The 25,802-nt window shown below is 40.6% G+C and overlaps 1 protein-coding gene across 1 annotated transcript; it reads left to right on the top strand.

Moving 5' to 3' along the window:
• Window positions 1-352: 352 nt before the first annotated feature.
• Window positions 353-24,085, top strand: RAB29 (RAB29, member RAS oncogene family). Its single transcript, XM_070745526.1, has 6 exons — window positions 353-869; window positions 2,012-2,209; window positions 5,006-5,077; window positions 12,207-12,388; window positions 20,757-20,878; window positions 21,595-24,085. The coding sequence occupies exons 2-6, from the start codon at window positions 2,083-2,085 to the stop codon at window positions 21,713-21,715; spliced, it is 624 nt and encodes a 207-aa protein (XP_070601627.1). The 5' UTR covers window positions 353-869; window positions 2,012-2,082; the 3' UTR covers window positions 21,716-24,085.
• The last annotated feature ends 1,717 nt before the right edge of the window (window positions 24,086-25,802 follow it).

The following is a 25,802-nucleotide window of genomic DNA, read 5'->3' as shown; positions in this document are numbered from 1 at the left end:
CAGTTCGCTTTTCTTACACCCGTATACAACCATTTCATACGGCAAGAAAGGCAGAGCAAGCAATTTTCCAAAAGGAATTAAAACAAAGAAAGTATACCCTTCAGAAATGAGTTTTCCTAACAGGACTTCCCAGTTGCATCTCCGAAAACCGCTGGAGGGCACGATTTTATACTACTTCCCCTTAACCCCAAATGCTTGTTGAAGCACCCGCCGGAGTAGAGTAAAAACAGAGGTCTCCAACCTTGACAACTTTAAGACTTGTGGACTTCAATTCCCAGAATTCCTCAGCCAGCAAAGCTGGCTGAGGGATTCTGGGAGTTGAAGTCCACAAGTCTTAAAAGTTGCTAAGGTTGGAGACCTCTGAATTTAAACGCCGCACATTTCTCAAGTCATCAAGACGCCCTCCGCAGATGCATGCCGGGTGATGTAGTTTTTGGGGTCTTTTAAAGGGGCAGAGCCGCCGCCTGGTCCTTTCACATGACAGCGAGACGAAGGCGGAAAAAGCGTTTGGCGAAGCGGAGTCGGAAAGCGGCGCGAGAGAAGGAAGCGCGCGCGGCGGCGCTCCCCTTTTAAGCGCTGCCTTCGCCTTCCGCGGCAAACGCGCTTGTGGTGCTTTTCCTCGGGCGCGGTTGCCTCACGTTGGCGCATCATCAAGTGCGGAGCCCTTTTCCTTGTTTGTTGCTTAGAAAGCCCAGGTTGGGCGGGCGGCTCTTCTCTCAAGTTCCCATCGCAAAGCACTGCCGGTGCTTCTATGACTGAAACAACGCTTGTGGGAGTGGTCTTTGTGGTCCCCTCGCCCCTAAATTAGGGGAGTGCTTGCACGGAAAAGAGGCATCCTTGCAGACGGGAAGCCAGGAAGCGCAATTTTCGTGAGTTCCCTGAATTGCAGAAACTACGATTGAATGTGCAGGGTTGTTATTGGTTTGGTTTTTCTCTGTGTGTGTGTGTGTGTGTAAACAACACGAATTGTACTTTTGGGTTTTTTTCTTTTTCTTTTTCTTTACTTGGATGCCCCCCCCCTTTCCTCCCCAAAACAGAAAATAAATACATTTTAATATTGATTTCAGTGATAGGATGGAATTTTCCCACTGCAACTGGTTACATTTCCCCAAATGAAAATAATACAATGGATCTGAGATTGTAGTACTGAATGCCAGAAGCTCAAAGTGAAGTTGCAAACAAGAGCATAACAAAATACAAAACAAGAGCTCAGCAAAGTATTTTATTTTTATTTATTTGTTTGTTTTGTCAAGTATTGGTGGTACAACACCACCAAAGATGACTGAAAGAGTAGTAGATGCTTTGAACAAACTTCCAGCAGACATGGTTGGTAACTGAATTTAAACATGCCTGGGATAAACATATATCCATCCTAAGATAAAATACAAGAAATAGTATAAGGGCAGACTAGATGGACCATGAGGTCTTTTTCTGCCGTCAATCTTCTATGTTTCTAAAGATATTTTTATATATATGATACTAGTACAAAAAGAAACATTAGGACAGGGGACGGAGGGCACACTGGTGCACTTATGCACACCCCTTACTGACCTCTTAAGAATCGGGAGAGGTCAACAGTGGATAGTCCAAGGGTAAAGTTTTGAGGGTTAGGTGATGATACTACAAAGTCTGGTAATGAGTTCCATGCATCAACTACTCAGTTAGTAAAGTCGTATTTCCTGCAGTTGAGTTTAGAGAGGTTTACTTTAAGTTTGTATCTGTTGTGTGCTCGAGTGTTGCTGTGGTTGAAGCTGAAGTAGTCATTGACAGGAAGGATATTGTAACAGATTAGTATGTCATTAGAAGAAAGCCAGGTATTTGCTGAATCTTTACAATGCTCCCCCAATAAGCCATGCTTCTTGGTGTTTTACAACACTCCTTTCTTAAAGATGAAAGTCATAATCTTTAAATGTGTAAGAAAAATACAGTTTTAACCATCTTCTGTCTTAAGTAACTAATTTCAGCAAACCAATAGAGCCGTTTTCAGAACAAAGCTTATGTTTTTAAATAGTGACACCCCTCCTCAGGAAAGGCAAGAAGGAGGCAGCAGCAGCTTCTTTTAATTGGATTTGGTGTCCAGCCATGGTGGGCCATCATGACCACATGTTCAAAGTCTTAATTATTGGTGATGCCACAGTTGGGAAGACCTCTTTGGTCCAAAGATACGCCAACGACAGCTTCAACAAGCAATACAAGTCTACGGTAGGAGGTGAGTGTTCTGGATTTTTCTCAGGAAGTGATGGAAACTAAAGTTTACAGAAACTAAACTAACATATTTGGAGGGGAGGTGGTGGCAGGGAAAGGGGTTTAATGTACAGGGTTGTTCTTGGGCACTAAATTATTCCCTAATTGCAAAGATGTGTCTGATTAAAAGACTTTGCATTGAAACTTTATTGCAAGAGAAGTTACGCTGAAAGATATTACCTTGCTTCGGTAATTCCTGTTTATCTGAATGTTTGCATTACAATACTTGGTTCCTCTTTGTTGTGGGTTTATATGAAACCCTATTTTTCCTCAATTTGGAAATTACTATCTTGCTAAAGTATCATAGTGAAATGTGACCATGCTTACTCATAATCTTAGCGGTCCGGTATGCTTCCTAAGCACTGATTGTGCAGTGTTTTGTTGCCACAGAAAAGATAAACTAAACCAAACATTTTTTTCTATGTTAAGATGGGCTCTTATCTTCTCCACTCTTCCAATTTCTTTTCTGATTAACTTGAATTACATGGTTTTTTAAAAAAATCTGTAATTCAGAACAAAATTTCTATTACTTTTATAGAATGTTGGTGCATGATCTCATTATGTACTTTTGTCAGTTCCACTTAATCCAGCATGAATTCTACTGTGAGGAGCAATATGAGCAGGCAGCACATTTTAACATTCACTGATATACATGTATGTTTGTATTAAAATAGCGGCTTTTTACAGACTAGTTTAGATAAATTATTCTATTTATTGCATTATTTTACAGATAAAGAAAATACTGAAAAAACCCTCTACACTTTTAATGCTAAATATGCATGTAGGACATCTGAATGTGGGTGTACATATTGAATGAAACAAGGCATTCACTATTTTTAAATGTTTGTTAATTAGGCATTATCAGTATTCTGTGTGTAAGTTTTATCGCCAAGAATATGTGATGATTTAGTTTCACAATTTGGATCTAATTGTGAGATTTCTGAAAGCCATGACCAAATTAATATTTTTAATGTGACTGAATATTTGTTTTTTAATGTAGATGCAAATGAAATCAAATTTAGTTTCTGACCAGACTTGAATGCTGGTTATTAACATACATAGAGTGTATTCCTGAGAGACTATAATTCAAACGGCAAAGTGATATCTTTGCCCTGAAGACACTTTTAACACCCACTCCAGGCCTATATCATAGGTTTAATCATAGCTGCTGACAAGCTTTTCTGTAGTTACAGCAGCAGGCTAGAAAGGTGAGTTCTGGCCTGCCTTAGGCTGTGTGACAGAGGGCCATTCGCTGCTGTCAGCAGTGAAAAAAAACCCAACAACAAGCCACTTCTGAAATCTTGCTAAGAAAGCTGCAGCAATAACACATCACCAAGATATATCAACACATTGTGTGACACATATCCAAGGTCACACCAGCCTCTTCTCAGCTATTGTGGACTGTCCAGGCAGTTACAAGGAATCCACATTGAATTGAGGGCTAGCTAAATACAGTGCATACATAGCAGGGATGGGTTTGGACCAGTTTGCCAATATACTTTCTCCTTCCCTGTGCCTACAGTATTCTGCTAATTTAACCTTAAAGGTAGAAGTACATTCATCTGAGTATTCTTCCTTCCTGGGTTACCTTGCAAAGCTGACATCAGTCTTGCAAGACCGAAAGTAATTTCTTCCCTCTTCTTTTTTTAGTCTCTGGAAAACCAGAGAGAGTCTCTTCCTGTTCTTCCCACACGCACACAAACACAGCTGCTTCTTATCAGCCCATTACCTAGGATGCAGCTACAGCCAGTTCTGGAGAACCAGTAGTGGAAATGTTAATGAAGCTTTATAATAAACTATAGTTAGCTCATCTGATCATGTTCCCTATGTGGTATAACTTGTAAGGCTGGCAGCTACCTACAGCCACACAAATAATCATCATAATTATGACAAAATGGCTTGAACTATCTTGCTTTGCATGTAATGAGTCTCTCTCATATATTAGTTTAGTCCTTTGAGCTGTATGCCTTTCTTTACCTAATCAGAGGCAGCACACTTCTGAAAAAAATGTGGTTCAGCAGTAGAATATTTTAAAGATGTATTTGTCTTATATGACGGTAGTCATGATGAGTCACAGATGCTCTTCTACATTTTTCTGGAAAGTTTAATATGTTAACCTTTAAGTAGAAGACTTATTTAATCACTGATAGAAACAATAGTGCTTAAAGCAGATAAGATTGCATTGCTACACTTATTGTGTACTGATGGATGAAGACTGTTGCAATGCCAAATCTTGAGAAACATGTACAGCTTTTACCTCAAAATAAATCAGAAATATGTGCCATTGTCAATAATTGGGGTCCTTTTCAAATTTACTCCATTTAAAACCAATGCTGGTACAGATCATGCTGCATATGTCATTCAGACTATTTCCACACAGTGTATACATTCCCTTTCTGTTAAAATTGCTTAATGTACTCCAGCAAATGTTGAGAATCAAATGGTCGTGCTGCAGTGATCAGAGCCCATACAATTTTAAGCTCTCTGTGTGGATAGGAAATGCAGTTTGGGGTTCTTTGTTTTCACTGTTCTTCAGTGTAATTTATAAAAGATTTCCCCATGAAGTCAGAAGTGCCATGGCTCATGCAATAGACCACGTTGTTAAACTCCGTGGGGCGCTAGTTCGACATCCCTGCAATAGACCATGTATTTTAGAGTGTCTATACACAGAGGGTAAACCAGCATTGATGCACAGTGTGAAAGAAAGTACTATAAACAATAAGTGGCATTTTCTTCTCTCATTTTCTGTGTTTGTTTTTAGTGGATTTTGCTCTGAAGGTGGTGCAATGGTCAGAATCGGAGACAGTGAGGTTACAGCTATGGGATATTGCTGGTGAGTTTCAGGAAGTTACCTGCTTTCCCCCCCCCCCCTTCTCAGTCTTTAGAGTAAATGTTCTTACCTTATTTGTTAGGCTCTCTTTAACAAGCTAACAGTTAAACTACCATGCGTATGATATGACTGTATGTATGTTTTTATATATTGGGGTTTCTTGTTTTTTAGACTTTTTAAATGTATTATTGTTATTTTAGATTCTAACTATTAGATTTGTCATTATATATTGTTTTTATCATTGCTGTAAGCCGCCCCAAGTCTACGGAGAGGGGCGGCATACAAATCTAAATAATAATAATAATCATCATCATCATCATCATCATCTGGGTGAGATCATCCAAGGGCATGGGGTGAGGTATCATCAATATGCCAATGATACCCAGCTATACATCTCCACCCCATGTCCAGTCAACGAAGCAGTGGAAGTGATGTGCCGGTGCCTGGAGGCTGTTGGGGCCTGGATGGGTGTCAACAAACTCAAACTCAATCCAGACAAGACGGAGTGGCTGTGGGTCTTGCCTCCCAAGGACATTTCCATCTGTCCGTCCATTACCCTGGGGGGAGAAACATTGACCCCCTCAGAGAGGGTTCGCAACTTGGGCGTCCTCCTCGATCCACAGCTCACATTAGAGAAACATCTTTCAGCTGTGGCGAGGGGGGCGTTCACCCAGGTTCGCCTGGTGCACCAGTTGCGACCCTATTTGGACCGGGACTCACTGCTCACAGTCACTCATGCCCTCATCACCTCGAGGTTCGACTACTGTAACGCTCTCTACATGGGGCTACCTTTGAAGAGTGTTCGGAAACTTCAGATCGTGCAGAATGCAGCTGCGAGAGCAATCATGGGCTTCTCTAAATTTGCCCATGTCACACCAACACTCCGCAGTCTGCATTGGTTGCCGATCAGTTTCCGGTCACAATTCAAAGTGTTGGTTATGACCTATAAAGCCCTTCATGGCACCGGACCAGATTACCTCAGGAACCGCCTTCTGCCGCACGAATCCCAGCGGCCAGTTAGGTCCCACAGAGTGGGTCTTCTCCGGGTCCCGTCAACGAAACAATGCCACTTGGCGGGACCCAGGAGAAGAGCCTTCTCTGTGGCGGCCCCGGCCCTCTGGAACCAACTCCCCCCAGAGATTAGAACTGCCCCTACCCTCCTTGCCTTTCGTAAGCTACTCAAAACCCACCTCTGCCGCCAGGCATGGGGGAATTAAGATTTCTTCTCCCCCTAGGCTGTTACAACTGTATGTATGGTATGTTTGTATGTATGCTGGTTTTATATATTAAGGGGTTTTAAGTTAGTTTTTAGTATTGGATTTTTTCTGTATATTGTTCATGACTGTTGTTAGCCGCCCCAAGTTTTCGGAGAGGGGCAGCATATAAATCCAATAAATTGAATTTAATTTAATAATAATAATAATAATAATAATAATAATAATAATAATAATATTTTTTGGACTATAAGATGCACATTTTTCCTCCCCAAAAGAGGCTGAAAATTTGGGTGTGTTTTATAATCCAAATGTAGCTTTTTTGAAGCTTTTTCTTCCAGCCCTAACTAGATGCTAGCGATCTTCTTGGCTTCCTACTCCCTCCGAAGAAGGTTTTTTTCCCAGCCCTAAGTCTTTGCAGGCTTTCTATCATTCCTACTCCCTCTGAAAAAGGCTTTTCCAGCCCTAACCAGGGGATAAAATAATGTGCTGAACCTGATCAGACTAAGGACACTAGCCAGATGAACCTGGTAGGTAGATTTTTTTTCCTATTTTTGTCCCCCAAAACTAAGGTGCATCTTACACTCCGGTGCATCTTATACTCCAAAAAATACGGTATTCTATTGTGCGGGACTCAAATGACATAATATTCCACTTAAAAGTTTATGTTTTGTACCTCTTTTGAAGTCTCAGCAGGTGGCAGCACCTGACCAATTTTGACTGCTATGGAAGCTAAGTAGGCTTAGGTCTGGTTAGCATTTGGACTGGAGAATTGGATAAATAGACTGTACTCAAGCTTGGGAGGTCAAACCCTCCACCCCACCACCCAAAAAAAAAAATCTTGAAAGAAAGCATTGACAAACCTTATCTATTGTTAATGTTACAAACGTTTCATGAATGCATAGGAGTCAAACTCAGATTGAAAGTATTTACATAGCTTTGCCTCTGAAATATGGTTTGCATTATTTGCAGTGTCGGTTGAGGAGCAATATTTCTTGGAATACCGTAAAAAAGCTTGAGAAGGTTCTGCAGGATGATGGATATTGCAATTAACACCTATTAAAGATCTGTTAGGCATTAGAAACCCTTCACATAACTTGAGTTGCTTCTTATTTAAAGTTTGCCATCTTGTGGTTGAAGGTTTTGATTTTCTTTAAATGTCAGGTTTTGCTCCCTAAGGGCCAACTGACATTCAAACCATGGTGCCAGTTTTCAAAATATGTGTTTAGATTTCTTAGTAAAGAAATAAGAAAAATGTAATATTGTGAGGCAGAAGACCTCTCTGCTGCCAAAAATACAGAAAAGAGAGAGGAGGGGGAAGAAGAGGAGGAAGGGGAGGAAAGGAAGGAAGGAGAGAAAGGGAAAGAAAGAGAGAGAGAGAGAGAAAGGAAGGAAGGAAGGAAGAAAGAAAGGAAAGAAAGGAAGACCTTCCTCAGTGATGTTACCCTTACAGTGTTCCCTCGGTTTTCGCGGGTTCGAACTTCACAAAAAGTCTATACCACGGTTTTTCAAAAATATTTCAAAAATATTAATTAAAAAATACTTTGCGGTTTTTTCCCCTGTACCACGGTTTTTCCTGCCCGATGACGTCATATCTCATTGCCAAACTTTCATCTGCCTTTAATAAATATTTGTTTAATAAACTTTAATAAATAAACATGATGAGTAATAATCTAAATGGTTGCTAAGGGAACGGGAAATTGTAATTTAGGGGTTTAAAGTGTTAAGGGAAGGCTCGTGATACTGTTCATAGGCAAAAATAGTGTATTTACTTCCGCATCTTTACTTTGCGGAAATACGACTTTCGCTGGCGGTCTCGGAATGCATCCCCTGCGAAAATTGAGGGAACACTGTATACAGTATATATAAACCTTTCTACTTTTTGCAGACTAATCTTATTTACTTTTATCTTCCTGGCAGCTTTCAGGCCTATTGTATTTATTTCCTCTTATTACAAGTTCCTTATGTTTGTGTTTCATTTTATTTGGCATGCTTTGAGAGATATGCCAAGAAACAGGTTGCCCATGAGTCAGTTTTGATTCCTGGTGACTAACCAGGCAAGTCCCTGCAGTTTTCTTGGCAAGGTTTTAAGAATGGTTTGCCATTGCCTCTATCCTTGGGCTGAGAGAGAGTGACTGGTTCAGGGTCACCACCAGCTGGATTTATGCCTGGAGAGACCATTTTGATTGCATTTTATTTTCATGTGCGCTTACTTGAAGTTAAATGTGCACTTTGCAAAAAGGCAAAGTCAAGAAATAGGTACAGTAGGGATTCCAGGAATGTTCTTTAAGGCTAGTTCTTGACTTATGACTGTTCATTTCACAATGGCTTGAAGTTATGGTGGCTTCAGAGAAAATGATTGACAATCCTTCTTCAAAATTACAACCATTTCCATCATCCCCACAATCACTTGATTGTATTTAACTCGCATTAACAAAGTTTGGAGCGGCTTGCGTATAGGTGACTGGGATTTCTGACCATCCTAGCCAGTTTCTGACAAGCAATCAATTGGGGAAGCCAGATTCGCTTAACAAGTGCTTCTTGACCACAATAAAGATAATAATAAAATCAGGTTCAGTCAGGTGATGATTCAATGACCGAATCTCTTAGTGAGCAAAATTCCAGTCCAGATTGCGGTTGTAATCTGAGCACTAACTATATTGTTTGAACAACAAAATCCGCCCTTCTCTACCGTTGCCCCTGCCCTGTGCACTATTCTTCCCCCAGAGATGAGACGGGCTTCCACTCTCTTGACCTTCTATGTAAAAAACATAGCTCTCCATGGTGTTATATGCACCCTGTTTCCCCCCAAAATAAGACATCCCCTGTTAATAAGCCCAATCGGGCTTTTGGATGCATGGCAATAAGGCCAAGCATTTATTTCAGGGTTCACAAAAATATGTCAGGGTCTTATTTTCAGGGAAACACGGTATGTTTATTTATTCTACAGATAGTTATAATTTTCTTGTATTAAAAACGACCATCAAAGAATGGCTTTTGAGCCTAGAGTAGGTGGGAGCAACTAGAGAAATATGACCTTCTATGTAAAAAACATAGCTCTCCATGGTGTTATATGCACCCTGTTTCCCCCCCAAAATAAGACATCCCCTGTTAATAAGCCCAATCGGGCTTTTGGATGCATGGCAATAAGGCCAAGCATTTATTTCAGGGTTCACAAAAATATGTCAGGGTCTTATTTTCAGGGAAACACGGTATGTTTATTTATTCTACAGATAGTTATAATTTTCTTGTATTAAAAACGACCATCAAAGAATGGCTTTTGAGCCTAGAGTAGGTGGAAGCAACTAGAGAAATATGGCTGTTTCAAACAATGTAAGTATACTCAGTTAGAAAACCATCAGAAAATTCTAGAGGTATAGATAAACTACAAAGATGGAGGGGGGGGGACCGTTTTGGAAGAAGGCAAAAGTGAGCCACTTCTGCACACCTAGTGTGAAAATTTCATGGATGCATGCATGTAGATTTGAAGTGTCAAACTTGATTTGAGAATCTCTTGCTTTTGACAAGTTCTGCAGGTCTGTGAGAAGCCCACTCAGGGTTTCTAGTGGCCACTTGTGACCCTGAAGTTCAAACTAGGCATCTCTGCTTGGTGACCTAGTGAGACAGTCGTATACCTAACCTCAAAGGTTATCTTGAAGCAAATTCTTAGCCTAAGAATTAGTTTTTGTTTTAAACCCTGGGAAAGAAAATTTGAAAGTCAAACACCCTTGCGCAATATAAGATATCACAATAATTTACTAAATTTACTAATTTACTAAAAACCACTTAGTGATTTTTCAGTAGACCATAATCTGTCATTTCCTCAGCCTGGTGGATATAATACTTACTTATTTAGGACATTATGTATCATGGGCCAATAAACAGCACATTTAATGATGTGAAAAGTCTCGAGTTTTCTTTAAATTAGAATAGAATAGAATGGAATAGGTTTGGGTTTGGGTTTTAGTTTTAATGGACCTTGGAATCTTCTAGTCCAACTCTTTGTTTAGGCAAGAAACCCTACATCACTTCAGACAAATGGTTATCCAATCTCTTCTTAAAAACCTCCAGTGTTGGCATATTCACAACTTCTGGAGGCAAGTTGTTCCACTGACTAATTGTTCCAAATGTCAGGAAATTTATCCTTAGTTCTAAGTTGATTCTCTCCTTGATTAGTTTCCACCATAGGTGAAATCCAGCAGGTTCTGACAGGTTGTAGAAAACCAGTAGTGGAAATTTTGAGTAGTTCAGAGAACCGGTAATGGAAATTTTGAGAAGTTTGGAGAACTGGCAAATACCAGCTGTGGCTGGCCCCAGAGTGGGGTGGGAATGGAGATTTTGCAGTATCCTGCAGGAAGCTCTAGGCACAGTCACTCACCTCATGTCTTGATTATTGCAACGCGCTCTACATGGGGCTACCCTTGAAATGTGTTCAGAGATTGCAAATAGTCCAGAATGCAGCCGCGAGAGCTGTTATGGTTATACCTCGGTATGCCCATATAACACCTATGCTCCACGAGCTGCACTGGCTTCCTATTAGTCTCCAGGTACAATTCAAGGTTTTGATTATTACCTACAAAGCCCTACATGGCTCAGGGCCAGACTATTTACAGGATCACCTCTTGCCACATACCTCCCAGAGACCAATAAGAGCACACAGAGTTGGCCTCCTGCTGGTCCCATTGACCATGCAACGCAGGTTGGCAGGACTGCAGGGGTGGGCCTTCTCTGCAGCCGCCCCGACTATGGAACCAACTCCCCCGATGTCCTTACTGCTCCCACCCTACTGACCTTCTGTAAGGCCACGAAGACCTGGCTTTGCCGGCAGGCCTGGGGATCATGAATTGTACATCTTTCATGGCCAAACTGTATGAATGGAATGTATGCATATGATTATGACTGATTTATAATTAATGGGCTTTTTTTATTACAGGGTTTTATAGTTTTAGATATTATATTCTACTTCTTATTATTATTGTTCTGTATTTTTTGTATTTGTATTTATATTATTATTGTAAGCTGCCCTGAGTCCTTCGGGATTGGGTGGCATAGAAGTCGAATGAATGAATGAATGAATGAATGAATGAATGAATGAATGAATGAAGGAAGGAAGGAAGGAAGGAAGGAAGGAAGGAAGGAAGGAACCGACCGAGCCTTCCCCTACCATGCCCACCAAGCCATGTCCACAGAACCGGTAGTAAAAAAAAAAATGGATTTCACCACTGGTTTCCACCCATTGCTTTTTATTTATTATTTATTTATTTATTTATTGGATTTGTATGCCACCCCTCTCCGAGTACTCGGGGCGGCTCACAACATATCAAAAACAATATAACAAATATATCTAAAAATCCAATTAATATGGCTAAAAAGATTTAAAAAGCTCTAATATGATTTAAAAACGTTCATCACCATTCACTCAACAAAACTTTTTGTCCTGCTTTGGAGAATAGCTTGACTACTTCATTTTTGTGGCAACCTCTGAGATATTGGAACACTGCTATCATGTATCCCCAGTCCTTCTTTTCATTAAACTAGACATACTCAATTTCAGCAGTGTTCTTGATATATTTTGACTTCCAGTCTCCTAATCTTTTTTGTTGCTTTTCTCTGCATTCTTTCTAGAGTCTCCACCTCTTTTTTATCATCTTGGCGACCAAAACTGGATGCAGTATTCCAAGTGTGGCCTTACCAAGGCATTATAAAATGATATTAACACTGTGTGATCTTTGGACCTTTTGAGAAAAGTTTAATGTGAAATACTAAAGATTATTATTATTATTTTATTATTTATTGGATTTGTATGCCGCCCCTCTCCGCAGACTCAGGGCGGCATACAAAGATAAAACCCTAAAACAGTTGCATCAGAAAATATTTGCTTTAAGATGATGATTTAACATTTCTCATGTAACATGCAGGTCAGGAACGTTTCACATCAATGACTCGACTGTATTACAAGGAGGCATCAGCCTGTGTCATCATGTTTGATGTCACCAATTTTAACTCATTCCTCAATTGCCAGAAATGGAAACAAGATTTGGATAGCAAGGTGAAACTGCAAGACGGAAGTCCTATCCATTGTCTGCTATTGGCTAATAAGGTAAATAAAAACTGACTTACTACAACTTGTTGATTACTAGAACAGACAGTAGGTATGCAGTTACTTCATCATAGAATCATAGAACCTTTTGAGGAGATGGGATGCATACATTTAGAAAGAGAGAGAGATTACTATGCTTTTTTGTGTATCACTATGGAGTGTGTTGTTTTTACTGTTCAGAGATTTTTTTTAAAGTATGTGGATCTCTGGAATGGATGAGTAAAGCAAGGGATTCATAAGAACATAAGAAGAGCCATGCTGAATCAGCCCAAAGCCCATTGAGTCCAGCATTCTATGTCACACAGTGGCCCACCAATTGTACATGGGGATCTTGAACAGAAAGAGAAGGCAAAACCCTCCCTTTTCCTTGATCCTCAACAAACGGTACTCAAGGGAATCCTGCCTGCCTCAACTAATATAGAAGCAAGTGGCACATGGACATCCGTTTCAATAACCACCGATACACTTGGCATTCATGAATCTATCTAATCCTGCCTTGAAGCTATCAAGGCTGACAGCTGTCATGACCTCTTGTGGAAGTGAATTCCATAAACCAAGTACCCTCTGGGTGAAGAAATACTTCCCTTTATTTGTCCTCCCTTTCTTACCTATGAGCTTTAGGGAGTGCCTCTCGTCCTAGAATTTTTCTCTATCCACCTTTTCTATCCCATGCATGATTTTATACATTTCCATCAAGTCACCCCTTAAATATACCGTCTTTCAAGGCTGAAGAGACCAAGGCGTTGCAACCTGGTTTCATAAGTGAGATGCTCTATTTCCATTCATCGTACTTGTTGCCCTTTTTTGCATTCTGTCATTTTTTCATTAAAAAAGCAAACACCTGTTGGGAATATAGATGTGATGTGATGTTAGGCCAAAAGCTAAAGGACTTGTATAAAAATTGTGGATGATTAAGTAACTCAATGTCAGCTCTTAGCATCCACATAGATAAATTCTTGTGCAAAGCGTTCCTGGGTCTGTAAAGCTGGATTGCTTGAAGACTTGGCATTAAGTTGCTATGTGTATAGGGCAAGGATAAGGATACATCATATCAATGGGATGTCTTCCTATACTAGCTGCAGTTCCAGGGCAGGAAAGGTGGGATAGAAATTACTTTCTAAGAGAATAGAATACTAGGGAAGGGAAGGGAAGAGTTGGAAGGGACTTGGAGGTCTTCTAGCCCAATACCCTCCTTAGGCAGGAAACCCTACACCACTTTAGACATATGGTTATCCAACATTTTCTTTAAAACTTCCAGTGTTGAAGCATTCACAACTTCTGGAAGCAAGCTGTTCCACGGATTGATTGTTCTAACTGTCAGGAAATTTCTCCTTAGTTCTAGGTTGCTTGTCTCCTTGATTAGTTTCTACTCATTGCTTCTTGTTCTACCCTCAGATGCTTTGGAGAATAGTTTGGCTCCCCCTTCTTTGTAGCAATTGCTGAGATATTGGAACACTGTTACCATATCTCCTCTGGTTCTTCTTTTCATTAAACTAGACATACCCAGTTCCTGCAACTGTTCTTTATATACAGTGATCCCTTGCCACTTCGCAGTTCAGCTTTCGCGGTTTCGGTGCATCGCGGGTTCTTGGGCAGCACACCCTTTTGACATACCCCCGATCCTAAAGCAGCCACTTCTGCTGAGGGGGGAATTAAAAGGCCCCAACCGCAATGGGGCAGGGTGTGTTGCCTCAGGGGTGGGAAGATGGAGAGCCAGTGCCGGGTGTAAAAAAACTCGCGGCAGCCCTTTGGCCGCGGCGGGAAGCGGCCGGGACCACCTCGTTTCCTCTTTCTGGAAGCCAGACAGAGATAGAGGACTGGTAGCCGCGGCCACTCCAAACCCGCCACCACCACCGTCCCGCCCAGCATGAGCAGTACCAGTCTGTAGTTTCCTGGATCTATGTTTTTTTGTTTTCTTGACCTTTTTCTTGTTTTTAATATGTTGGAAGAAGCTTTTTTGTTACTTTTTACTTTTGTTGCAAGCCTTTGTTCATTGTGAGCCTTAGCTTTCCTCACTTCATCTTTTCAGGCTCAGTCTATTTTCTGGTATTCTGCCTTCATTAACACACACACACCGCTTCCACTTTTTATATTTGTCCTTTTTGTCTTTCAATTTGTCAGAAAGTTCATTGTGCAGCCATGCTGGCTTCTTTTGAGAGATATTATTTTTCTTCATTGGTACTGTGATAGACTTGGCTTTTATAATCTCACTTTTCAAAATTTCCCAAGTTTCTTGAATTGTTTTCCCCTTGAGGACTCTCATCCATTGAATCCTTTTCAAACTCTCTCTAAGTGTATTGAAATTAGCTCTCTTAAAGTCCAAGATTCTAGTTTGACTGCTCTGTTCTACTGCTTGTGTTTGCATAATGTTGAATTCCAATTTTGCATGATCACTTGCCCCCAATGTTCTTGTAGCTTCAACACCTTCTATCATTTCATATCTGTTAGTGAAAATTAAGTGCAATATGGCTGATCCCAATATGGCTTGTTCCCTTGTCTACTTTTTGGGAAATAATGTTGTCTGCTAGATTTGTTAGGAACCTGTTGGATCTTCCACTTGGTGCAAAGTTTGTTTCCCAATTGATGCCAGAGTAGTTAAAATCCCCCATTACTATTGTAATGTGCTTCCTACATACCTTAGTTAGCTGACAGAAAAAAGTTCATCTATTTCCTCTGTTTGGTTGGGTGGCCTATAGTATAGACCTATGGCAATTTCATTTTCCTCCCCCTTTAATATTGACCCAAATACATTCAAGGTAATTTTCATTATTGCTGTGCTCTACTTCTGTAGACTGGGCATGTGGGCAGTAAGTTATGATTGCCAAGTTGGGAGTCCTGCTGAGTCCTGCTCATTGTGCTACATGGCAGGGTTTTTTTCCTGAACTTTTGGACTTCATCTCAGATCTGGGCTTTGTTGGAAATTCAAGCATTTTGTGTCTTTGAGCATTCCTGAGTCGGATTTTAACTGAGCAAGTGTTAATGAAATAGATGTTATATAACTAACAAAAAGAATTTTATGTACAGGAATACATTATAAAATTAGGCAAAGCTTAGCACCTACTAGCCACATGCTGTCATAATATTAAAAACTATAAACAAACTGCTACAATAGCTGCTGTCAAACAAGTTCAAATATTCTCTGAAAGAGGACTATTTTATGATGTGAAACATCAGAGTACGTGCACACCAAACCTTCAAGGGCAAGCTATTATTATTATTATTATTATTATTATTATTATTATTATTATTATTATTTATTACCGTATATACTCGAGTATAAGCCGAGTTTTTCAGCCCCAAAAATGGGCTGAAAAACCCGACCTCGGCTTATACTCGGGTCACCACAAGAGGGCGCCGGGTCACCACAAGAGGGCGCACCGCGGGAGCCCGGCAGACATTGCTGGCTTGGGCGAGTGTGGGAAAGGGCAAAGTGCGGCGGCAAAGGGCGCTCCAACCGAAGCGGCTGTGGCAAGAGTGGGGCAGTTGCCTCCTCTCCCCGGCTCTAGCAAACATGCCAGCCAACTGCAAGAGCGGAAAAGACGATGGGAAGCCGGTGAGGTGGGGGGAGACTCATGAAGCAGGAATCCCCCCCCCGACTTCCCATCGTCTTTTCCCCTCTCGCACGCCGTCGGAGCAGTTGGCTGGCAACTTTGCTGGACCCGGGGAAGGCAGCTGCCCTAACCTTCCCACCGCCGCGTCACTCGGAGCCCCCTTTTACTTCCCTCTTGGAGCTCCTTCCCTTCTCCGGGTCCAGCAAAGTTGCCAGCAAACTGCTCCGATGGCGTGCGAGAGGGGAAAAGACGATGGGAAGTCGGGGGGGGGGGGTTCCTCTCTCGCACGCCGTTGGAGCAGTTGGCTGGCAACTTTGCTGGACCCGGGGAAGGCAGCTGCCCTACCCTTCCCACCGCCGCGCCACTCGGAGCCCCCTTTTACTTCCCTTCTTGGAGCTCCTTCCCTTCTCCGGGTCCAGCAAAGTTGCCAGCAAACTGCTCCGATGGCGTGCGAGAGAGGAACCCACCCACCCCGACTTCCCATCGTCTTTTCCCCTCTCGCACGCCGTCGGAGCAGTTTGCTGGCAACTTTGCTGGACCCGGGGAAAGCAGCTGCCCTACCCTTCCCACCGCCGCGTCACTCGGAGCCCCCTTTTACTTCCCTTCTTGGAGCTCCTTCCCTTCTCCGGGTCCAGCAAAGTTGCCAGCAAACTGCTCCGATGGCGTGCGAGAGGGGAAAAGACGATGGGAAGTCGGGGGGGGGTTCCTCTCTTGCACGCCGTTGGAGCAGTTGGCTGGCAACTTTGCTGGACCCGGGGAAGGCAGCTGCCCTACCCTTCCCACCGCCGCGCCACTCGGAGCCCCCTTTTACTTCCCTTCTTGGAGCTCCTTCCCTTCTCCGGGTCCAGCAAAGTTGCCAGCAAACTGCTCCGATGGCGTGCGAGAGAGGAACCCACCCACCCCAACTTCCCATCGTCTTTTCCCCTCTCGCACGCCGTCGGAGCAGTTTGCTGGCAACTTTGCTGGACCCGGGGAAAGCAGCTGCCCTACCCTTCCCACCGCCGCGTCACTCGGAGCCCCCTTTTACTTCCCTTCTTGGAGCTCCTTCCCTTCTCCGGGTCCAGCAAAGTTGCCAGCAAACTGCTCCGATGGCGTGCGAGAGGGGAAAAGACGATGGGAAGTCGGGGGGGGTTTCCTCTCTCGCACGCCGTTGGAGCAGTTGGCTGGCAACTTTGCTGGACCCGGGAAAGGCAGCTGCCCTACCCTTCCCACCGCCGTGCCACTCGGAGCCCCCTTTTACTTCCCTTCTTGGAGCTCCTTCCCTTCTCCGGGTCCAGCAAAGTTGTCAGCAAACTGCTCCGATGGCGTGCGAGAGGGGAAAAGACGATGGGAAGTCAGGGGGGGGGGGTTCCTCTCTCGCACGCCGTTGGAGCAGTTGGCTGGCAACTTTGCTGGACCCGGGGAAGGCAGCTGCCCTACCCTTCCCACCGCTGCGTCACTCGAAGCCCCCTTTTACTTCCCTCTTGGAGCTCCTTCCCTTCTCTGGGTCCAGCAAAGTTGCCAGCAAACTGCTCCGACGGCGTGTGAGAGAGGAACCCACCCACCCCGACTTCCCATCGTCTTTTCCCCTCTCGCACGCCGTCGGAGCAGTTTGCTGGCAACTTTGCTGGACCCGGAGAAGGGAAGGAGCTCCAAGAGGGAAGTAAAAGGGGGCTCCGAGTGACGCGGCTGTGGGAAGGGTAGGGCAGTCCAGCAAAGTTGCCAGCTTGTACAATTACTGCACTAATTCCCTGATTAGATTTTGAGGTAAGTTCTCTCTCTGCTTTTTTTCAAAGTCTCCTTTCTATAGAACTTTGATAAAGTTCCCCCCTCCCTCCCCCCCCTCTCTCAAGAGACACAGAGAGAGAGACAGAGAGAGAGAGAGAGAGAAGGAAGAAGGGTAGAAGAAAAAGAAAAAGGAATTGAGTACTTTTTAAGGGCTTTGTTGGATTCATTCTGTAGATTTGTTATGGTACAAGCAATATACAATCGTACTAATTTTAGCCTGCCAGTAGATTGTAAAAATAAGATACATTATGCTGCTTTCTTCTACCCCATAGAGATTCATGAATACTTAAGATGTTTAGCATTTCTGTACTCACTTAGCATTAAGTTTTAGTGTTAAAATAATATTAATATTTACCTCTTGGATTTAAATCTATTGTTATTTCTGTGTGGATTTACCTCAGAATAAGTCTCAGTTTTTTGGGAACTTGCTGATAGATATGCTTAAAACTGCAGTCCATCTGTGCAGTTGCCTGTAAGTAAGTCCTATTGAAATCTGTAAGGCTTAACTCAGAATAAAGAGTTGATTTAATATGCAATCCTGTACATAAATTTACTCAGTAATTAACTTGGCTGCATGGCTTGGGGTAGTTTGGTAGAATGTTATGCAATTTTTATGTCTCTGAAAATCTTTTATTCTTAGATGGGAAAAAGAATTTTGTGAAATTATTGTGCAATTTGAATTTGAAAAAATATTGTTTTGTTCTTCTCTCTACTTTATCATTGGATTATAGAGAGAAAAATTAAGTCTCTAAAATCCTGTTTTGAGGGATTTTGACTCATAGGTTTTAGCTTGGTTGCTGATTGAACTACTTTTTTTACTTTTTAATTTATTTAATTTTATTTAATTTATTGTAAATATCAGATTGCTTTTATTTACTCACTTTGAAATAAATATTGTTTACCCTCTTTAAAATAAATATTCTAAAACATTTAATCTACTGATGTCTCATTTAATGTAATTTTATTGGTTTCCATTTTTATAAGTTACCAGTAACCACTGCATTTTCTAACCTCGGCTTATACTCGGGTCAATAAGTTTTCCCAGTTTTTGTGCCAAAAAATGGTGCCTCGGCTTATACTCGGGTCGGCTTATACTCGAGTATATACGGTAGATTTGTATGCCGCCCCTCTCCGAAGACTCGGGGCCTTTAACAACAATAAAGAAAACAATGTAACAAATCTAATATTAAAAAGTAATCTAAAAAACCCCCAATTTAAGAGACCAATCATACAAACAAGCTATACCATGTATAAATTCTATAAGCCTAGGGGGAAGGGAAAAAATTTCAATTCCCCCATGCCTGACGACAGAGGTGGGTTTTAAGGAGCTTGCGAAAGGCAAGGAAGGTGGGGGCAACTCTGATATCTGGGGGGAGCTGGTTCCAGAGGATCGGGGCCGCCAAAGAGAAGGCTCTTCTCCTGGGTCCCAGCAAGTGACATTGTTTAGTCGACGGGACCCAGAGAAGGCCAACTCTGTGGGACCTAACCGGTCGCTGGGATTCGTGCGGCAGAAGGCGGTCCCGGAGATATTCTGGTCCGATGCCATGAAGGGCTTTATAGGTCATAACCAACACTTTGAATTGTGACCGGAAATTGATCGGCAACCAATGCAGACTGTGGAGTGTTGGTGTAACATGGGCATGCCTTGGGAAGCCCATGATTGCTCTCGCAGCTACATTCTGCACGATCTGAAGTTTCCGAACACTTTTCAAAGGTAGCCCCATGTAGAGAGCATTACAGTAGTCGAACCTCGAGGTGATGAGGGCATGAGTGACTGTGACCAGTGAGTCCCGGTCCAGATAGGGCCGCAACTGGTGCACCAGGTGAACCTGGGCAAACGCCCCCTCGCCACAGCTGAAAGATGTTTCTCTATTCCAGAAGAAAGGGACTAAAGCTATAAAAATTAATATCTAGATGCCAGATCTCTTTTTTTCCAGTACAATTTTCTTTCCCCTATGTAGGTCAGGCAGATTTTACATGAAGAAGTTGGTCCCAAAGTTAAAGGCCTAAGTTATAAAGGACTGGATAGATGTTTACCCAGAATCTTGAATTGGCTTAGAAACCTATCAATAGCCAGGTCAACTCATAGATGTTATTCTATTAAACTGGCTAATGCCAATTAGAAAATGAGGTGTTGGGTTCCATGCCGGTTAGTATAACTTGAGCTAAGGGATGGTACTATGACTAATATTGTAACCTAATGTCTGGCTGGAGATCTTAATTGGGGTTGTTTGTGTTACATCCCTACCCAATATGCTGCATCTCAGTTCAAAATTTTAATTCAGCACAGGCAGAAAAGCATACATTCTATGAATTAAATCTTGAATATTATACATTAGAAAGAACCTTAAGTCAGAGATGGTCACAAAAACATTCTGGCACTGTAGAAATTTCCAGCTTAATTTTAATGGCGGTAAGTTTAATTTTCTTGTCAAATTAATATAATGCCATGGGGCAGACTACTTTAAGCAAATATCTGGCTATTTTTCAAAACTCAAACTTAATGAGAGTTGATTATCCAACTTCTATTAAAAAAACAAAATGCAATAACTATTTATTGAATTATAGCTGAAAGAAAAATGCTCTGAAGGTTACATTTTTTCTTTATTCAACTGAAGTAAATTAGTAAGTTGATGGTGTTGTTTAATATGATTCTGGGATCATTGTATACAGTACATGATAGATCCACATTAGAGTCTATTTTATATTCACAGAGTATAAATTAAAGCTCTCCACGACACATTGATTTCAATTTTCTTGGTGCAATTTTCTCTCTCCTTGACAAATTAGATAATTTCCCTTCTCAGTGTTCTCTTCTGATCACTAAAAAGAGGTAGATTTTCTTTAATTGAAGAATGGACATGAATACATTACCACCTATCTTGCTAGTTTAAACTGCAGCAATGTTGAATTAAAGATGTGCTATATAATAAAATGTATTTAATTAAATGTAATTATATTTGCAATTTAACAGTAGTGACCGAGAAAAAAATTGTGCTCAGTAATTGTTTTCACACTGCTGAGTTTAACATTCCTGAACTCTCTTTCAGAGTGATCTTTATCCCTGGGCTATGACTAGGGAAGAAATTGACCAATTCAGCAAAGAGAATGGCTTTACTGGTTGGACTGAGACATCTGTCAAGGAAAACAAAAATGTCAATGAGTCAATGAGGTAGGGAACATTGAATGCTTAAATGTTTCTAAAAAGCAGTTGGGCATATTGTTCCTTTATGACTGTGTAGTAGTACCCTGTTTTCTCCAAAATAAGACATCCACTGATAATAAGCCCAATCAGGCTTTTGAGTTCATGACAATAGGGCCAAATGTTTATTTCAGGTTTCAAAAAAAATATAAGACAGGGTCTTAATTTTGGGAAAACATGGTAGCTGCAGATATGTTTAAATTCTCCGAATAGAAGGAATTGCAGCTAACATTGGAATGAGAACTACCACAAAGATCAGGGTTAATTTATACTGAGATAACTACCATTGCTATAGCTTATGACTGGAGTGTAACATCTAACCGTAAGAGATAATAAATTGAAAAACAGCATAACACAGGAGACAACAGTATGAGCCTAGACCTAATATTGTGCACTTGTTAAATGATTTTTAACTCACATTGATGTTCATCCATCCCAGCATTAGTCAGTGAGTATCTTAGAGTTACAAATGTATCTGGGTGCTGGTCGACCTATAATTCTGTTATTAAAGATGCTATGTAAACAGTGCAGTGCAGATTTTCAAAATTATGCTTAATTTTTTTACTCATCTGGAAGAGATCTAGAATAGAGATGTTACAAAAAGAAATGGAGACTTACCTTTTCTTGAGATGCTGCCAAATGATTGCTGCACGTTTTGTCGGTAACTCAGTTTTCTCTCTTCCCAGGGTCCTAATTGAAAAAATGATGATCACAACATGGCCAGGTGATCATGACATGTCTGTTTCAGGCCGTGGGGACTACATCAATCTAAAAGACGAACCCACATCCAACTGGGGTTGCTGCTAACTAATATTTTCTGCTTCATCTGACCAGAGGTCAAAAGTGCCATTCGAACAAATCTATATACTTTTTAAAGCACTCACAAATTCTCTCTTTGCACTGTTGAGAAAATCAGAAGAGAAGGCAGTCACTCATTCTAGCAGGGACAATGGAAAATACTGTCTTAGCTGCTCATAAACCACAATGTGCACTTTCCCCTTTCAGCATCGTCTCTTCACCTTCCTCAAGTATGAAAGTTCTTCTGCTGATTTCAGTTCCCAGTAGTTAAAAGATCTCCACTTCTCTTGATCAAAAATACCATTGTGGGAAGTATGGGTATTGGGATCTTTCAAACATCTGAAAGCCTAGCCTAATTAACATTGTTGTGTTTGACAGTTTATCTGCTAAGTCTTCCTCTGCTCACAGACTTCTTTTAATGAGTCTTTTGTGGAAAGAGGCTTTGAACTGCCTTGTGATGCAGCTGCTGAATCCTCTTGCTTCAGTTTTTCTTGAAGTACCATTTTTGGGCCATGTCAGTTGCTACTTTTGTCTTTTTTGCCAATAATGTTATTTCTAAACCTAGCAAAATTCTATGAACTCTGACCATTTTTGTCCCTGCTTTTATGTCAGGCATGCAGTTGTTAAGCTCTTTCTTGAAATTATTTTATTAGAGAGACAGCGGTGAAGAGAGGCTAAAGCTATAGACTTCATTGCACTGATAACACCTTAACTAAGGCAACCAGTCGTATTTGTTGTCTTTATAGCACTTTTTCTTGCAGGATCTAATTTGCCTCTTTCAGAGTCTGATGAATTACTTGTCTTCAGCCATCCAACTAAGAAGAGTTAGATAGCCAGCATAGCAGACTGTTTGAAAGGCCACCTACTGGTTTAGTGATCTGAGGGACAAAACAAAATAAAGAGGACAGCAGGACAAAAGCTAAAGTTAAAATATTTCCTGTGCTTTTTTTATTTTTAAAAACAGTAGAAGGAATTTTCCTGGGATTATTAACTGGCAGCCTTTTGTTTTTGGTGAACATATGAAGTTAAAGCTACTCAGGTTTTTTATAAATTGATCTATTCATAATCCAGAAAGGCTGACATTGTAAAATTGTCATACATATTGAAACATTCAAATTTTTAATATTCATTTTTAAAATGGTCAGGGAAGTGCAGCGCTCAAGAGTAAAATATTCTGGAGATGAAAAAGGTCAAGAGGTTATTGAGAGGACTGATTGGAAATAGATTTTTTATCTTGTGTAATGTTTCTGTCTTGGCTATGTTAACATAACAGCAAGAACAGAAAATAGGTGCTTCACAAAGGTTGAACCAGTCATTCTTCCAGAAGACTCCCAAAGGGTTGTTTCAAGGGGTTTCCCAGACTCCCTTTATGTGTGCATCCATAGACGTTTTATCTGGGGTCAGTCTGAACAAAGTCAGGCACTAACAAATTTGGAAAGCTCTTGTACTTAAAAACAGAATGCTTTGCAGAATTTCCTTTCCAGGAAATTCAGTCATTTTAAAAGGTCTAAGCTGTGTAATGGGTGGGTTCTATGTCAGCTTTTCTATATGTAAGTGTGTGTATTTTCTAGAGATTATATCAATTCTAACGGTCTTCTGCTAGAACTGCAATGACAAGATCTTATATTTAGATATTTTCTTAATGACAATCTCTTTACCTCTATATTTTTAAAGCAATTTTGTACTGTATCAGAAACATGCTGTAGCGATCAGCGAATTGAACTGAACCACTTTTGAAGGTTGCTGAGTAGGAGAAACATGCTCCAAAAATTTGTTTATTTTTTGGAGTACTACAGTATTCAAGCATTTTACTTGGTCCTTTTTAAAGCAGGGAATGGCAAAAGAGCACAATATTCTTCCCACAGTATACGAACAATGCTAATGTTCTTCCTGTTTGAGTTAACAAATATTAGGGAAAAAATTCAGCAAACAATTAATTGGAGAGAAAATCTTTATGTTACAATCATATTATTTGTCTGAAAGGCATAAGTAGTATTATTTTTGGGGGAAAACATATGATGCAGAACTGAATGTCTACCCAAAAGGAATTACTGTTAACTAATTGGTCTGAAGATGTTCAAGCAGGTTGCTCATGTGTTTTTTTTTCCATTTCTGACACAGCATCCTTTCCTTTTGATGACAGTAAAACATAGGAATTTAATGGATTACATCTTATGAATTAAACTCAGTGCAGCTGCTTTGACTGACTACAAGGGGGAACTTTGTGGGAATGATATAAGATTGCTTGATGCTGTGTTATAGCGAAAGGAACGTGTATGGAGTTTTATGTCTGAACTTTTGCACTGTGCTTTTTTAATCAATGATTTTTCAATTTGCCCTTTTAGACAATAAAAAAGCTTTTTAAAAAATAAACAAAAATTTTAGATTGTTATTTGTACGTATTTATTGGCTCATAAATGTTATTTGAAAGCCTCGGTGCCTAGGGAAACAGCAATTCGCCATGAGCAATCATGAAAGTATCAACTGAATGCAAGGTATATAATTAAAAACAAAGCTACATGATTTTAAAATAATGCTTTGCAAAATAACTGTCAGTTTGATTATTAATTCTGGTTTGTACTTGATCTTAAATCATTTGCAACATTCTTTTGGTCTAGTCTTACAGTCAACATGTTACTTGCTTAAATGTTTTATACTTTAAGCAATTGTTCCAAAACAGCACATACACTGCTTATACTTCGTTAAAAAACTTTTGTACAAGCTCATTTGATGGTTGCAGGTGAAGAGGAAAGCCTTCAAGGGAGATGAACTTCAGTGATAATAGCTCTCTTAATTTCTCTAAAGGAAAAATTAATTTCTACATCAATGGGCAACAGGCACAGCAGAAGTTATCTACTGGTATTACACATGGAGTTTTGGTAGATACATTTATAGTTTCATCTGGTTCTGTAAAATACACACTTACAATGATGTAAAGGGAAAAATAATTGTTCATTACATTATTCATCTAGTTACATTTTTTATTGCAGTGGGGGAATGTGCAAAGCAAAACAATCTTCTTCTTTTTGTCCTATTTGTTCTAGAATTGTCACACTGGAAGTGAAATTTCTATCTGGATATATATCTGAAATAGGGGTGTCTGTTGTATGTAGTATGTAGTATGAAGATGGTAGTTAAATTTATGCTATTTTTATAGTCATGCTGTTTTTTTATAGCCATGTTCATAATGAAGTCACTAAATAATACAATTCAAATATGTAATACAAATTACTTTATTTGCATTAAATTATGTTATTGTATAATGACATTATATATAAGTTTGTAACATATGCAAAGATGGTATATCTGCATTAGGACCATATGAATATATTTTGGAAGTTAATTGCAAAACAACTGGAACCGATACCTATTCCCCAAATAGTCCTTTAAACTGAAGTTTCATTGTATACAAAACAAGGAAGAATGGACATAGATCAAAATGAGGTCAATTAAACAGGAGACTCGTGGATTTTAGGGTCTGTAGAGATAAGAAATTGAGTTTCTGACTCAGCATCCTTTGACAAGAGATAAAGTTCTTTCGCAATTTACATCCAAACTGCACAACTACATCCGTTACAATCATAAAGTTTATTACCGTATATGCCATCCCTCTCCAGGGACATTCTGCAAAATCACAGATGACAATTATATTATGCGAAAGAATTGGTAAATAATTTGTTGAAAACTCCAGTGCAGTGAAATTTGGCAGGCTGGATGTGGGTGTGAAGGGCCTGGCTCCACAGTGCTTCATTGCTTAGTTGAAAACTTCATCCAGCCTTCCAGAGTTCACTGCGCTAGGGCTGGAATGATTCCTGTGGATGCCACTGCTGATCAAATAGGGAGGATGATGCTGAGCAGGAGAAAAACTGAGGTTTTGTGCCTGGTGGCTGGGCCCTGCAGTGGCAGCTTGAATGGCTGCCGCGAATCACCAATGTTAATAACATTGATAGAAGTTAGTAACTTCTGTGAAAGGCTTTTTGATACCCTTCCACAGCTCCTTTGTGAACTCACTCACTTTCAGGCTGATGAGCCTCTGCACCGCCTTAACCTGACGATTCATAGATTCAAACCTGAGGATATTCTTGCATGGCACCTT

This window comes from Erythrolamprus reginae, chromosome 3 (assembly GCF_031021105.1).
Source record: "Erythrolamprus reginae isolate rEryReg1 chromosome 3, rEryReg1.hap1, whole genome shotgun sequence".
Classification (NCBI taxonomy): domain Eukaryota; kingdom Metazoa; phylum Chordata; class Lepidosauria; order Squamata; family Dipsadidae; genus Erythrolamprus; species Erythrolamprus reginae.
The sequence above is the reverse complement of the archived record's forward strand: the minus strand, read 5'-3'. Positions and strand labels throughout refer to the sequence as shown.